Here is a 14,941-nt window from a genome sequence, read left to right on the forward strand (position 1 = left end):
CCCACCTATCCCCTCCTCCCACCTCAAGCCGCACCTCCATCTCCTACCGACCAACCTCATCCCGCCCCCTTGACCTGTCCGTCCTCCCTGGACTGACCTATCCCCTTCCTAACTCCCTACCTACACTCACCTTTCCTGGCTCCATCCCCGCCTCTTCGACCTGTTTGTTTCCTCTCCACCTATCCTCTCCTCTATCCCTCTTCTAGCCGCCTCCCGCTCTCTCCCTATTTATTTCAAAACCCCCTTCCCCTCCCCCTTTTCTGATGAAGGGTCTAGGCCCGAAACGTCAGCCTCTCTGCTCCTATGATGCTGCTTGGCCTGCTGTGTTCATCCAGCCCTGCACCTTGTTGTCTCGGATTCTCCAGCATCTGCAGTTCCTACTATCTCTGATTGTTTTAAGCTACTACTCTTTTAGCAGGGAACAATGCATCTTCCTTGATAACATTTTTTGTAAAATCGAAGAGGTGAAAATTTGTGTTTTTTTTTGGATATTTCCCACATTTATTAGCAGCCCTATCATTGCTTGTCATTTGTACCATACATTTTAGAAAAAAAACCTTAGTTTCAGATGAAGACAATACTCATATTTCAATCAAAAATCAGCAATCTCGAATTACTATCATCTTGCTTTGACAGCAAAGAGCTGCTACCAAAACAGTACAACTGTATTTTTGTCTTCAGAAGTTCTTTTAGTTATCATTCCAAATTAAAAGCCCTTGCATAATATTCCTACAAGTCATCAGAACAAAAAATCCCTCACTTCCACTACTATCAAACAACCAGCCTCTTCAACTTCATTTTTATTTTCTATAAACAGAACTCAATTGTCCAAAGTTCTGCTTGTTCATCGTCTAACCAGGTCGGCCAATACAAACTCCCTGCCCCCAAAACTCAAATCCCCCATTCTTATCAACAAACCTATCTCCTGTTACTTTGTACCCACCGTGCCACATCGTCATCTGACTTGGGCCTTCTGTGCAACGTTAGGCTGTGTCATAGTAGTCATGTTGATGGACGAGTAATTCAGGATCCCTAATATTCTGGCAACAAGAGTTGTAATCCCAAAGGCAGACGGGAGATTTGTATTTTAAAAAAATGTGAATTAACAGTTAGTCTGAAAACAGTCATGCAACTCTTGTCGATTGTCAGGGAAAAAAAAAGGTCCAGTTTACTGATATCCTCTTCCTTTCAGGAAGGAAATATGCCATCTTTACCTGGTCTGGCCGACATGTGACTCCAGACCCACAACAACGTGGTCGACTCCTAATTTGCATCTGAAATGGTCTAGCAAACCAAACCACTCAGCTCAAGGGCAAAATATGCTGACCCTGCCAGCCACATCCAATAATAAATAAATCACTGCACCTTTAATGTCAGAGTAATCAGACATTTTGGCCCACTTCTCTGCAACCCAGTTCCTCCCTAAACTTCCTCTTTGCAACTTCTGTCCTTACAACTCTCAAATCAAGCATGCGGGTAGCCCAGCACCCAAATGAAAAGCATCATTAATACCTTTCCTTCACAATGAAGCATCATGGGATATATTCTTGTGTTAAAATGCTACTGAAATAAAGTTCACAACAGCAAACGTAACTTTAACTAACACAAAACTCAAGCTCCACTTGTCTTTGCAAAATTCGTGATATTCCTGTCTCTAACTGCTCAAAAATACACTCTTAGATGCCTACTCAGATAACCGTCATAACCCGTCTTCACCATAAGCACAGTTATGTGTAGCAGTACCTGAAGACCACAGTGGCTGCCCGAAGAACTGTAATCACTATCAAATCACGAGGAAAAAGGTCGGGACCATAGAATCAGAGTGTAGAGATGGGTCGAAGGGCACCGAGTCTGTGATCACTAAGCATACACTACTTATCTACACTAGTCCCAGGGCCTTGAACGTTATGACACTTGAGGTATTCATCCAAGTACTTTTTAAAAGGTTTGAGGTTGCACACTTGAACTACCCTCCAAGGCAGTGCACTCGATGCCCCGCCACCTCCTCCGAGTCAAAGGTTTTTCTTCAAACGCCCTGTAAACCTCTTGCATTTTACTTTAAATGTATGCCCCATTCAAATAAGGGAACAGCTGCTTTCTATTTATCCTGCCCATGAGCCTTATAATCTTTTACATCTTATCAGACACCCTCTTAATTTTCATAGTTGAAATGCTCCATCCCACTCCACTGAACAAACTATCTTTAAATCATTACAAGCCAAGTGAACCCAAGCATCTTCAAAGTTTTGACACTCATAGGAGAATTTCTGAAGGTCAAAGGTTTGACTAAAATTTCCCATGAAGCAATTATACAAACTGATTTAGGAGATGACTTGAATGCAAACTCCCAACTGATATTCAACTATTTTCCCTGAATTGGGTCAACAGAAGTTAAATCCAATTCTTAAAATAGAAATATTGACAAAGCTCTCCTGATGAAATTTCCATTGCCGCAATTTTGATGAGAAAGTTCAGGTAAAAGTCCAGGGTTAAGTTTCACATTTGGCTCAAAAGAATGAATGAGACAAGAAATGTGAAATCAAAACACCATTACAGAAGTTTGAGAAAATGGATTTACAAGAATAAACTTCACTGTTCCTTTTTCTCTTATCATCCATCACATTGCTCATGATTTATTCACCATCTACTGCAAGTCTTCCACAACCCCACCTCTCGAGATACTCCTCTTTTCTTTTTACTTCTCATTTGCAATGCCCAATGACCAGAGTTCTCCTAATGTCACAAAGGAGATGTGACTAATTCCTTTACATTTAATATTCAGCTGAACTGGCAAGTATAGCCAAAATTGAGTTCTCACATCCACTCTGGACGCAGGCATGGTCATGCTGTTTCAGTGATGTTATAGCAATAATTTTCGATTTTAAACAAGTTCATTAAATCTTTGCTTTTCTTTATAAAATGACTCAATCACATTCTGTTCTGGTCAGCTTGACCTGATCTGCATACGACTTCCTCCTCACATGCTCAAGTTGATAGTGACCAATGTAAAGTCAATATTACTTGACACACACTGCCATTGGTTTAGTTCTATACAAGAGTACAACTCAAAATTACACTAACCAAGTGAATTATTCTCTATTTCCCATTAGCAACTCGAGGCGTAATTATTTTCTGAACTGGTCAGGGGCCCTGTGACTCCACTGAAGGTCTCCAAGCTCCACATGTAAAATAGGGAGTGGCTGGTTATTTGGCCCCTCAGGCCTGCTCCACCACTTACTAACTCTGGGGTACAAGAATGTCTGCACCCTGACACCTATTTTTATCCATGCTGATATTATACACTTTGGGCAACTCAAATGTGTCTCTCTTTGCACATCAGAGCTGCAGGTAAGCTATTCAACTTAGCAAGACTGCACGCCAAGACATAATTGATAATTTGCTGATAATGCCACATTGGTTCTGCCAGCCCTCAAAGGAGTTTTGGTCTTCCTCACACAGATCATCTGCTCCAAGTTTGGGCCAGGATACACAGATGTGACTTCCATCGACAAACTCATTCTGCAAACTGTTGACAGCTTCACATGTATTGGATCTGCTATGAGAAGCAACCTGTTGTTTAAAGCCAAATCAGGATTACTATGGCAGTGGCTCTACCATGTAGACCAATCACCAACTCAGTGAACAATGTAAAACTGTGTCCCCCAGGCTCGTGTTCTCTGTACCCTTCTCGTGAAACATGGACAACTTCTGCAAGTCAAGAAAAATGATCTAACAGCTGCCACTTCTACCACCTCAGACATATATCAGGCATCTCCAAATCAACAGCTAAGTACACAAGGGTGCAATGATTCCCAGCATGTGTGTTCTCATGTTTTGGGGTGACTTAGATGGCTGCATCATCCAAGTCCAATGGCATAGAGCATACATCTTTAAGGATGTGACTATGATAAACTTGTTGTCAGCACAAGACTAACAGTTCATTTACATTTGCAACAGAATCACATTTGCAAGCAAGGCCTCAAGTTGACGAGGATTAAAGTCAACGCATGGCAAGTCCTTGTTTCAGGGAGGGTATGGGGAAAAAAAAAATGGACAACAGCAATAACCAAATTGCAGAAAATACAGCTGCTTTAAAGAAAAATTTCAGATTTCTCAAGGCAACGTGATTCATCTATCGCAGCTGCAAAAATTTGATTGTTGTGCTTTAAGGCTACGACATGCTAACAAGCCGAAGGATCAGGAGGTAAACCACATGACCAACTACACTGCAGTACAGTAGAAACAACCCACCAGGCTGCATATATTAGTTGTGTGTAACTACAAACTGTATTCAAACCTGTGAAATCTGTTTGACCTTTTCAAAAAAAAAAGATTCCCGTTACTGTATTACTTACAAAAAACACAAGTGCAGAAATCACATCTACACCAGAACCACAAAATAAATGCTACACCAGCAATACTGCTTTATTTCCACAAGAGAACAAAGTTCCAGGTACAGTCACAAAAACAGTGCAGACTTGTAAAAAATTGAAACAGCTCCCTTACATTGATTACATCTGCATGAGAAAAGGTGACCACAATATTCCCAAGCATGAATTGGAAGGCCACAGACATGCCAGCCAAAACGTATTCTTTTTCAGCAACAAATCGAGCAACGCTTTTTAGATTTAGCTGTTGCTAGACAAACAAGCAGCAAAAATGATTACAAATAAGGGCCTACACACAGTCATTACATCAAGCCTCTCTCAACAGACAGTGACAGACATCCTGTTCATTGAAGCAAAACACCAGAAAATCATCTTGCTGTAAAAGTAAATTTCAGAATTCACTATTTAATTTCATATTCAACTGCCAAAAGAATCATTTGATCACCTTGTCATCAAGTCCTCTCAGTGTAATGACTGATTTTTCAGAGACTGAGCTGTCTGACTGTTGTAGTCACATTAAAAGCAAAACATTAAATTACAACAATTTTAAGGTGACAGATTTAATACCTGAAGAAACATCAAAGGTGAAGCTGAATTCCAGCAGTTGACCATTCCCAAAGGTGGACGTGCACATACAAGAGAAGATTAGAGTAAACGGAACAATCTGAAATGATGGCATAATCCCTTGCGTGTATCAACACTCAGACTGGTACAGCCTTATTACATGACTTTTAAGAAGGGGAGCGAGCGACAACTTACGTTCAGTTTAATCCAAGGGTCACGATGCCTCAGGTGAGGGGCAAGGTCGAGAAGGCTCGACCTTCATGGTGACTTCAGCTGATGCTGTAATTTAACACGTGCTGTTGGTACCAAACTGTACCACAAACCTACTATCCAGCCTTTTTGGCAAAACTAGCGGTATGGGATCAAATCACTACCATCATTGCAAGGAGAAAAATGTATCTACTGGTACAGGCAGACAATCAACAAAGTCAATGCATCTCAGGAAGAGCTAGGAGTGTGGATCATTGAAGATAGCAAGTCAGTTGCACTTGTACTTAAAAGTCTATTGAAAATGCAAACCAATTTGTTCAACAGAGCATGAAATGTTTGCTCTAGCATTCAGGATCACAAGTGCCACACTACTCAACCTGCTACTTACAAGAAAACACAATAAAAAGTACTGCCACTCATGAATTGATCTCTGAAACTAGAACAAATGGTCAACTCAAAAGTGACACAGGAGACAGCAGTGGATGCACCTCCTGAGACAGGCAAATGCCATCTATCATGAATATATACATACAAGCGTGCACACACTATCCTTGACACTATGATCAATGTTTAGGATATATTTCCATGACTGGTGTCCATCAAGTATAAAGATTTCCTTTAGCTTTTTCAAACTTCCAGCAGAATTACACAATTGTCAGCAGTAACCAAGCACTTCAAAGTACTTCAGTCATATTCTGAACTGCAATTACAGCTGCACTTTATACAAGCTTTTTTACTATAATTAAACAGCAGGAATTGTTTATTTATTCCAGTATTCTTATTTTGAATTCATCCCATAGTTTACACTACCAGTGTGGTCTGAAAAAGCAAGGTTCATGTAAAATCATTTCAAATTTGCAAAGTAAACTCAGATACTCAAAGCAATTTTAGCATTAAGCAAGTTTTTGAAGCAAAATCATAAAGCAGTTCCAAAGCAGTGAATTTGGACAAGCAGCTAGAAATGATGTGGCGAGTATCTCACTTTACATCTCCCCACTGGCTGTCCACCATCAACAAGGCAAGTCAGAAGCATGATGGAATGCTCTCCACTTGGCTTGATGGATCTAGTTCCAACACTCAAGCAGCTCAACACCATTCAGGAAAAACAGTGAGTCAATTTGATTGGCATCCTGTCTACCACGTTCAACACTCACTACTTTGAGTACTACACACTACAGACTGCAATACAACAACTCACCCAGACTCCTCAAACAACATCTGTAAACCTACAGCCTCTTAGACCCTCCAAAGAGGAGCACAGATGTATGGGAACACTGCCAACTGCAAATTTCCCTCAACAAACATATACCATTTCGGTCTTTAACTATACTGCTGTTCCTTCATTGTCACACGTTCAAAATCTTGGAACTCCCAAACTAACAGCACGGTGGGTGCAACTACATCATCTTGCAACCCCAAGTACAAGCACTTGGCTAATATGCAAAGTGATGTTAATAAAGGGGAATGGTCAAAACAATCAATCCAACCTCAAAAGCCAATGCAAAATGAACAGATGAACAAATTAAGTCAAAGGCTGCATTTATGGAATCTGCCACGAAATCGATGAGCATCACAGCCTGCAAACTGCACTTCTATTAACATGAATCTGCCACCTGTACAATCCAATTGTACATGATGGGTTTTTATGGCTCTGAACTGTGCACCAACGGAGGCAGAGGATTGGGTGTTGTCAAGTTGCATGGATTGGTGTCACGATGACCCACTGATGTTGTCATACCATACTAACGACAAACAAAAACCCATGTGGGAACAGAGTTTGCTTTATTGATCAAGACAAAAGACAGGTAGTTGACTTTGTTGTGAATCCAGTAGACTGAAATTTTACAGGACCCTCTGAAATGTGCAAGGAGTTGCGGGATTGGAGACTTGGCAGAGTTTTAAGGGTAACAATGGGGCGACAGCAGAGATCAAAGCTGCACTCAACAGCCACAAGGGTTTGCATATGTAAGGCGGCCAGTGCAGGACAGTCACATTGTTCATCATGGTAAGATGGTGGAGAAATCGAAAAATCTAGGTTGCAGTTTTCATTTTGTCAGTTTGTCACCGGCACAAGATCAATAAAGAGGGTCCCGGAGAAGGCCTGTAATAAGCAGCATTAACTGCAAGATAGCCCTTTGGATGCTCCTGTTCGTGTGCGAATGGAATTTTCTGTTTCGGTGTAGGATCCTTCAGTGAAGGGGACAGCAGGAGAGAAAGGGAGTTCAGTACTATTCCCTGCTTGATCCCCCCCAACCTAGTAGATTTATTTTGTTGAAGCATCCATCCAGTTTCCTTTAGAAATCAGTGTTTCTGAATCAGTGCGTCTTGCAAAGACTTTGGGATCATTATCACTTGCTGTAAAAAAATTCTTCCACAAACTTTCCCTGATCTTGCCCAGCTAGTAATCTCCTTATTTGTGTTATTTGGCTACTTGATTGGTTACAGCAGAATCTCTGGGTCACTGGCAGGAACAATGTTGGGATGGGAAGGGAGTAGCAGGAGTTGGGACGTTATGTTATGGCTGTACAGGACATTAGTAAGGCCATTTTTGGAGTACTGTGTACAGTTCTGGTCTCCTGCTATAGGAAGAATGTTATTAAATTGGAAGGGAAGCAGCAAAGATTTGTAAAAGGAGGTTACTGGTACTGAAGGGTTTCAGTTATAAAGATAGGCTGGTACCTTTTTTCACTGGGGCCTAGGAAGTTGAGGGCTGACCTTCAGAGGTTTATAAAATGATGAGAGGCATAGTTAAGGTGAAGAGCAAAGGTCTTTTCCTAGGGTAAGGGAGTTCACAACTAGATGGCATAGTTTTAAGGTGAGAGGAGAAAGATATAAAAGTAACCCGAGAGGGCAACTCTTTTTAAAAAAAACAGAGGGTGATGGGTATAAGGAATAAACTGCCAGAGGACGTGGTAGATGCAGGTACAGTTACAACATTGAAAAGATTTCTTGGACGAGAATACGAATAGGAAAGGTTCGGAGGCATATGGATGAAATGCTTGCCGATGGGACTACTTCAGTTTGGGAAACTTGGTCGGCATGGACAAGTTGGACCGAAGGGTCTGTTTCCATGCTCTCTGACTGACTCCTTGCCTCTCTCCTGGTAAGGTGCAAGCCAGTTCAGTACTATCTCCCACTGTTGGGTGTTTAAGAGGAAAATTCTGAAATTAAATGTGAAAATTACATTTGAGGACGAATGATGGCCAGCAATTTGGAGCAGGCACAGGACAGAACTGTGTCACCACTTATACGTAGTATTTATGTTAAAAGTTGGACGAGCCAATTTAAAAACAAAACATTTCTGTCCTCAAATTTTGCCGGAGCATTCCAAGTTTTTAAACTGAATTAACACAAATAAGTGACATAGATGGACTGAGAGAAGCAAAGGATCTATCAGGTGTGTTTTGTCAATCAACTGAACACGCACTGATGAATGGACCACAGCAGTAATTATTGTATTGGGAATATACACTCAAAGACAAAATTAAGGATTTTCATACTAACTTCTGAGAAAGTAAAAAATCTTACAGAATTAAATGAACCCCTTGGGGCCTGACAAAAGCTTGTTAACGAGGCAGGTCAGAAACGTGTTCTTTCACATCAGAAGCTCAGTTCAAATCAAGCTAAAATACCAACTCGACAATATTTCAAATTCAAGTGAATTACTAGGTCAGTGATGATGATTTCTATTGGAGAAATGGCATTTAAAAAATCCTCAAGCCCCAAGTAATTCATTAGCTATATTCATTTAGTTTCATATTGTTACATCGTACTGTACATGGCAAAGTTATTTAGCCTGGCAAGACAAAAGTTCTTCCTACAGATAATCCCACTGAACAACTTGAACAGAAACACATCCCATTTTGATCCACATACAGCACCTATACTATTCCTACGAGCCTATTACAACCAAACATGAATACAAAACGAGAAATCGTTTTGAATGGGTGGTTCAGCTTCTGACAAGTTAGTTATTCACTCTCCCAGATGGATTTGCCTTTGGTCAAACTCTCTGTTCAATATCATCAGTTTGCAGTACAATACTGGATGAGTTCAGTGTTACCCAAAACCTATCAGAAAGCACATTAACAAACCTGGCCTTCCACTTGCTTTGGTCAAAAGATGCGCTCCAAATGAAAATTTAGAACCGACATGGGAAAAATGTTCAGCTGATTCTGCTCCTGTGGTCTGTCAAAATGTTTTCTCATGTTCAATACATGGTGTAAATCTTCACCATCATTCAATTGTTTTGTAATCAATCTTGCCTTCTACACTAAAGATAGTCTTTTGTGTTCTTTCCTCTCCTCCCACAGGCTCCTTGTCTATCTAATTCCTTAAAATCTGTTACAGCTGTAACACTTACCAGTTCTGATCAAAGACTACCAATCTATAAAATAAACTGTTGCTTTTTTGCAGATACTGCTTCATCTTAGTATTCTGGCTTTTACTGCTTATATTCCAGATTTCTAATATCTTATACTATTTTGCCAGTATTAGCACCTAATTCAAACTGCCTTCAAAATACCAAAAAAAAGGGTAGAGTTACTTATCACATCAACATGCCACTTACAAATTAACCAAGAGACTCTATCTCCACTTCACTGAGATATCCATGTCAGTTGGTAGGATTCCTTTACCTCTCATTTCTTGGACAAGAGCATCACAAATTCAGATATTCAAATCTCCACACCCCGACAAAAGATGCATCATTAACATCAGGTCTGATCACAGCAAATTGGAAACAAAAGCATTTAATAGATTCCAGGTGCTTTTCTACTGCATTCTAACAGACAACTATATTGCTTACCTGCAGTGCCATCAAGTTGTACAACCAGTTGAACGAGAAGTTTGAGTGTTCAAATCTCACACCAAAAAACCCAAGAATAAGGGCTCGGATGACTTTTCAAGCCGCGCTGAAGGAAATCTGTATTTTTAAATGGGGGCCATCTTTCAGATCACTTCTTAAAAGGAGGCCACAGTCTGCTATTTAGAGTAAAACTGCAGACGGTATTATCTGAAGGGAAACAAGGATCTCTCCACATGTCCCTCCATCATGTTGAACACTCAGAAGATCTTTACATAACTGCCACTTCAAAACATATGAATTGTTGACAAAGAGCTTCAAGGTATCCCAAGTAAAAGAAGTGTCCTTCCTCACTGCAGAGATATTAGGAACTGCAGATGCTGAAGAATCTGCGATTGTTCCCAAGCGAAATAGGAGGTGCTGTTCCAGCAACAAACAACTGCACCTCCCAGTTGCAAACCATTTCAACTCCCCCTCCCACTTCGTTGACGACATGTCCATCCTGGGCCTCCTGCAGTGCCACAACGATGCCACCCGAAGGTTGCAGGAACAGCAACTCATATTCCGCTTGGGAACCCTGCAGCCCAATGGTATCAATGTGGATTTCACAAGTTTCAAAATCTCCCCTCCCCCCACCGCATCCCAAAACCAGCCCAGCTTGTCCCCGCCTCCCTAACCAGTCCTTCCTCCCACCTAACCCCTCCTCCAACCTCAAGCCCCACCCCCCTCTCCTACCTACTAGCCTCATCCCGCCCCCTTGACTTGTCTGTTCTCCCTGGACTGACTTATCCCCTCCCTCACTCCCCACCTCCACTCACCTTTACTGGCTCCACCCCCGCCTCTTTGACCTGTCTGTCTCCTCTCCACCTATCTTCTCCTTTATCCATCTTCTATCCGCCTCCCCCCCTCCCTATTTATTTCAGAATCCCCTTCCCCTCCCCCATTTCTGAAGAAGGGTCTAGGCTCAAAACGTCAGCTTTCCTGCTCGGCCTGCTGTGTTCATCCAGCTCTACACCTTGTTATCTCCTTCCTCGCTGCAAATGCTTTGAAATCAAGATGCACGGTATACAAATTTTGGTTGACTGGAATGTAGCCTCTACTCCACTTGCCTCTCAACATATTCTTGATCTGGATTTTACAACTATCAAACCTTCATCTCCTGAAGAAGTTTTTTTTTCATCCAACAAACATCAGGTTTTAAAAATTTCACCGTGTCAGTGTGACGTGCTCACCCAATAGGACTTGATCATGTCACATCTTGTACTCAGCATGCTTTGTGGTATATATTCTGTACTCTGGCTCTTAACATTTTGATTCTCAAATAAGACTACATTCAAACGCACTTGAACAAATTTTCATTCACGTGACAACTATAACATTTTATTTCAATTTCTTTTTGAATTAGCTACCAGCCTATTGGATAGCTCAACTGGTTTCTCAAAAAAATTAATGTTGGACATGGTATTCTGCAGCTGTTTGACAACAGTTAAGTGCATCATGAACATAGATTAGAGCTATTCATGCTGTAGAACAAAGGGGCACCTCACAATTACTGGTTCAAATCAAATACCAAACCACTTCTTGCAACAGCAAGATTTGGGAAGATGCTTCAGTAACATTTAACTTTTTTCCAAGGAGTGCCTCTTATTTGGGCAAATATCACTGTCATGTGTACTTCCTACACAGAATATTTAGACAATCACATGCTTATTTCAACGCTAGCATGTTGACAAGTTGATGGTGTATGAATTAACTCTGGAGCAATTTCTCTAAACCTGTATAAAAGTTTCCACGTTACTATTGTCAGATTTTGTCAAATGCAAAATGGCTACCACATAAATCACGATCGCTCCAAAGCTTCTGTGGGTATGAAACAGTTTGGGGCATCTGTAAAGTGAACAGGTCCTGACATAAATGCAAACTCTTATTATTTACAATCATTTGATGGCAATATGGAAGCTTTCCAACAAAGCTCTGCATAAAAGCAGTACAGATTTCAAATCCAGTTACATTACGAGCTTGAAATGATAATGACAGAACAAGTTGTTGAAATATACATCATCTCTACAGAGAATTGTAGACAGTCCACAATCTAAAAGATAGGCTCCAACAGTAATATTATCCTTTCTCTCTCCTTCAGACTCTTGCAGTAAATATGATAACCAAGGAAATAAACATTTGCAACAGCGAGTTTTCAGAACCGCACCATCGTGAATGGTTTCACCTCTAGTGGATCACACGGTGTCACGTCAACAATGCCTCAGATGGTAACATTCTTACCCAAGTCAGAAGATTGTAGACTCAAGTACCCACTCCAGACATTCATGCATCAGCTGTGTTGCAGAACTGCGAGTGGGTTACATTGTTGAAGGTGCTATCCTTTTAGGGGCGATATTAAACCAAGAGTGTCCCAGAGGAACAAAAAATATCACGTGGCACCAATTTTCAGGAATAGGTGAGTTCTCTCCATTGTTCTTGCGAATACTTATGCCTCAAATCAGCATCACTAAAACAAAGTTTACTTGGTCCTTACCACATGCCTGTTTGAGAGAGCCTACTGCATGCAAACTGGATGTCAATTCCCTTCCAAAAAAAAAACGTGACAAGTACTTCAGTTGCTGTGAAGCACTTTGACATACCCTCATCCTAAATGGCACTATATCTATTGCAATACGTCACTCCAACAAAGAATCTCAAAGTTGCTCACCATTTCCTCAAAAAAAAAATCAAAAACACAGCTCTCTGCTGAAGCGCATCTCCAGTGATTCAAAGGGTTCAGAAATGGCTGATAAGTTCAATGCATGATCTAAAACTCTTCAAGGGTTCATTAGATGAGTTACTTGGAGTTGTGCACTCCCTTCCACAATCTTGAATAAGTCTCTTTATACGTCCGGTACCTTCCAAACAGCCTTTTCCATTTCAGTCACAAATAGGGATTTCCCAACAAGTCAGTGGATAAGTACAATATCTTCAAAAATGTTCAGAGGACATCCCAAAAGTATTTCTGCTGCTTGCCAAGGAGACTTCTGCAAAAGCAGAGTACAGCCAAAACAGAAATTGCTATCAGAGCTGCAGAGTTGCTACAGCCATTTCTGTTTTTATTTCAGATTTCCAACATTCACGGTTCTTTAGTATTTTGTTCAGAGTACAGCAGTTGCTTCATGGTGTCAGGCAGACCAAAAGACATGTCCCATTTAGCAGAGGCAGTTTTGAGTGGTTAGCACTTGGATCTGGGCAAGATGGCTTATAAACAAAAAGTGTGACCCAGGTTTAAAATAAAAAAGGTCCAAGCTACAAATGCAGGCTGGAACTGCTATAAAGACTTCAATTCTAACATGCTTAACAGTCAGTATTCAGTTTGGCTGGAGCATTCCAGAACTAACACACACGAACAAGCCTTTGAAACAAAATGCAAAAAAAAGGTGTACAGCAATGAAATCAACTATGATGTAAACGCAAATAGTTTACTAGTGGCTTCTGAAATAAGTGAAACAGAAGTTAATTAATACCTGTACATGTTTAAAATCTGCATTTGACAGTAAAGTGCAGGCTTTATTTATTTTAAAAAGTTGTATGCCCAATGTTCCCAAATATTTGAAGTGGCTGGTACTATTTGCAGGTACTTGACACATTACAAAGATCATATGTCAACAACCGTATCAACATCAACATTCGCTTTTGGGAGAAGAAAAAGTTTCGCAACATCCACTGAAAAGAACTGATGAAGTACACAAGGAATTAAATGAAGTATCTACAATTACTCACAAGACTAAAAGTTATCTGTTTATAAAATTTCAGCAAAATAACACAGACAAATGTTGGATAACAGCTTTTAAACCCAACTCAAAAAGGCAAATGACTCAAATTCATACTATCTACGCAGTGAAATTCCTTTTGCAGGTCAAGTGACAAGTTTCCAAACATTGTAGCTGCAGAGGTAAGACCACATCTCACCTGTGTTGAGCACATCAAAACAACAGATAAAAGCCAGCTTGCTCACGCCAGTACGGTATTTTGTTTGTAAAGAAACGCCTGTTGCTTTACATCAGACACCGTTACAGAAACACGTGTAAAAGTGAACGGGGAAGGAGGAGTGAGAGGAAAACGGAGCAGAAATTTCGAATCCCGTTGTTATCTGAAAATTAAGATTTGCTGAATTTATTTCGGGGCATGTGCAGTCGTTCTTAAATCCGAGGGTGTAGAGAAAACAAAAATACAGCCCGCAAACCACATCAAAAATCACGAGCTGCAAATGAAACTTAACCTTCAAACATAGCAATCCACCTACGACCCGGAATTACAGTATGTGAAAGCCTGTAGGAACCAAGAGACGTCCTACAACCTGCCCCAACACCAATGCGAGCCCGAGCCGGGTAAAGCTCAGAACCGCCTGCGGTTTTACGCGAGACCGAGGCTTCACCGGTTCAGGCCAGGCCGCAGCGGGGGTGATGAGCGAACAACAAAAGGTCACTCGGCAGGAAAAAAAAGGAAAGCCGAAAAATACAAAAATAGGTGTAAAAGAGCAGAGATTACTCACTCGGGAACGTAAATGGAAGAGTAACTGGACCATTTATAAACGCAATAAGTGATCGGCCGGCACTCGGGCAACACCGCCGCCATCTTACAGCAGCAGCTGGCGCTGTGCACCACGTGACCCGGGAGGAGGAGACCACCCAACGCACACATTCATATACTCCCCTCGCTGCATATACACCCCCATTGCTTATGCACCTCCACTACATCTACTCCCCTCACTGCATATACACCTCCACTGCATATACTCCCCTCACTGCATATACACCCCCGATGCATATAGTCCCCTCACTGCATATACACCCCCACTGCTTATGCACCTCCACTACATCTACTCCCCTCACTGCATATATACCTAACACACATATTCATATACTCCCCTCACTGCATACACATCCACTGCATATACTCCCCTCACTGCATATACACCCCCGATGCATAT

At 41.2% G+C, this 14,941-nt stretch overlaps 1 protein-coding gene across 1 annotated transcript in view; it reads right to left on the reverse strand.

The window, feature by feature from the left end:
- mkln1 (muskelin 1, intracellular mediator containing kelch motifs) overlaps nt 1-14,603 on the reverse strand; it is a 96,086-nt gene extending 81,483 nt beyond the window's left edge. Inside the window, exon 1 of the mRNA XM_048609995.1 lies at nt 14,504-14,603. Coding sequence (XP_048465952.1) covers nt 14,504-14,586 — 83 coding nt within the window. The 5' untranslated portion in view covers nt 14,587-14,603. The remainder of the gene's footprint in view (nt 1-14,503) is intronic.
- Nucleotides 14,604-14,941: the final 338 nt, after the last annotated feature.

This window comes from Rhincodon typus, chromosome 22, assembly GCF_021869965.1.
Source record: "Rhincodon typus isolate 14 chromosome 22, sRhiTyp1.1, whole genome shotgun sequence".
Lineage (NCBI taxonomy): Eukaryota > Metazoa > Chordata > Chondrichthyes > Orectolobiformes > Rhincodontidae > Rhincodon > Rhincodon typus.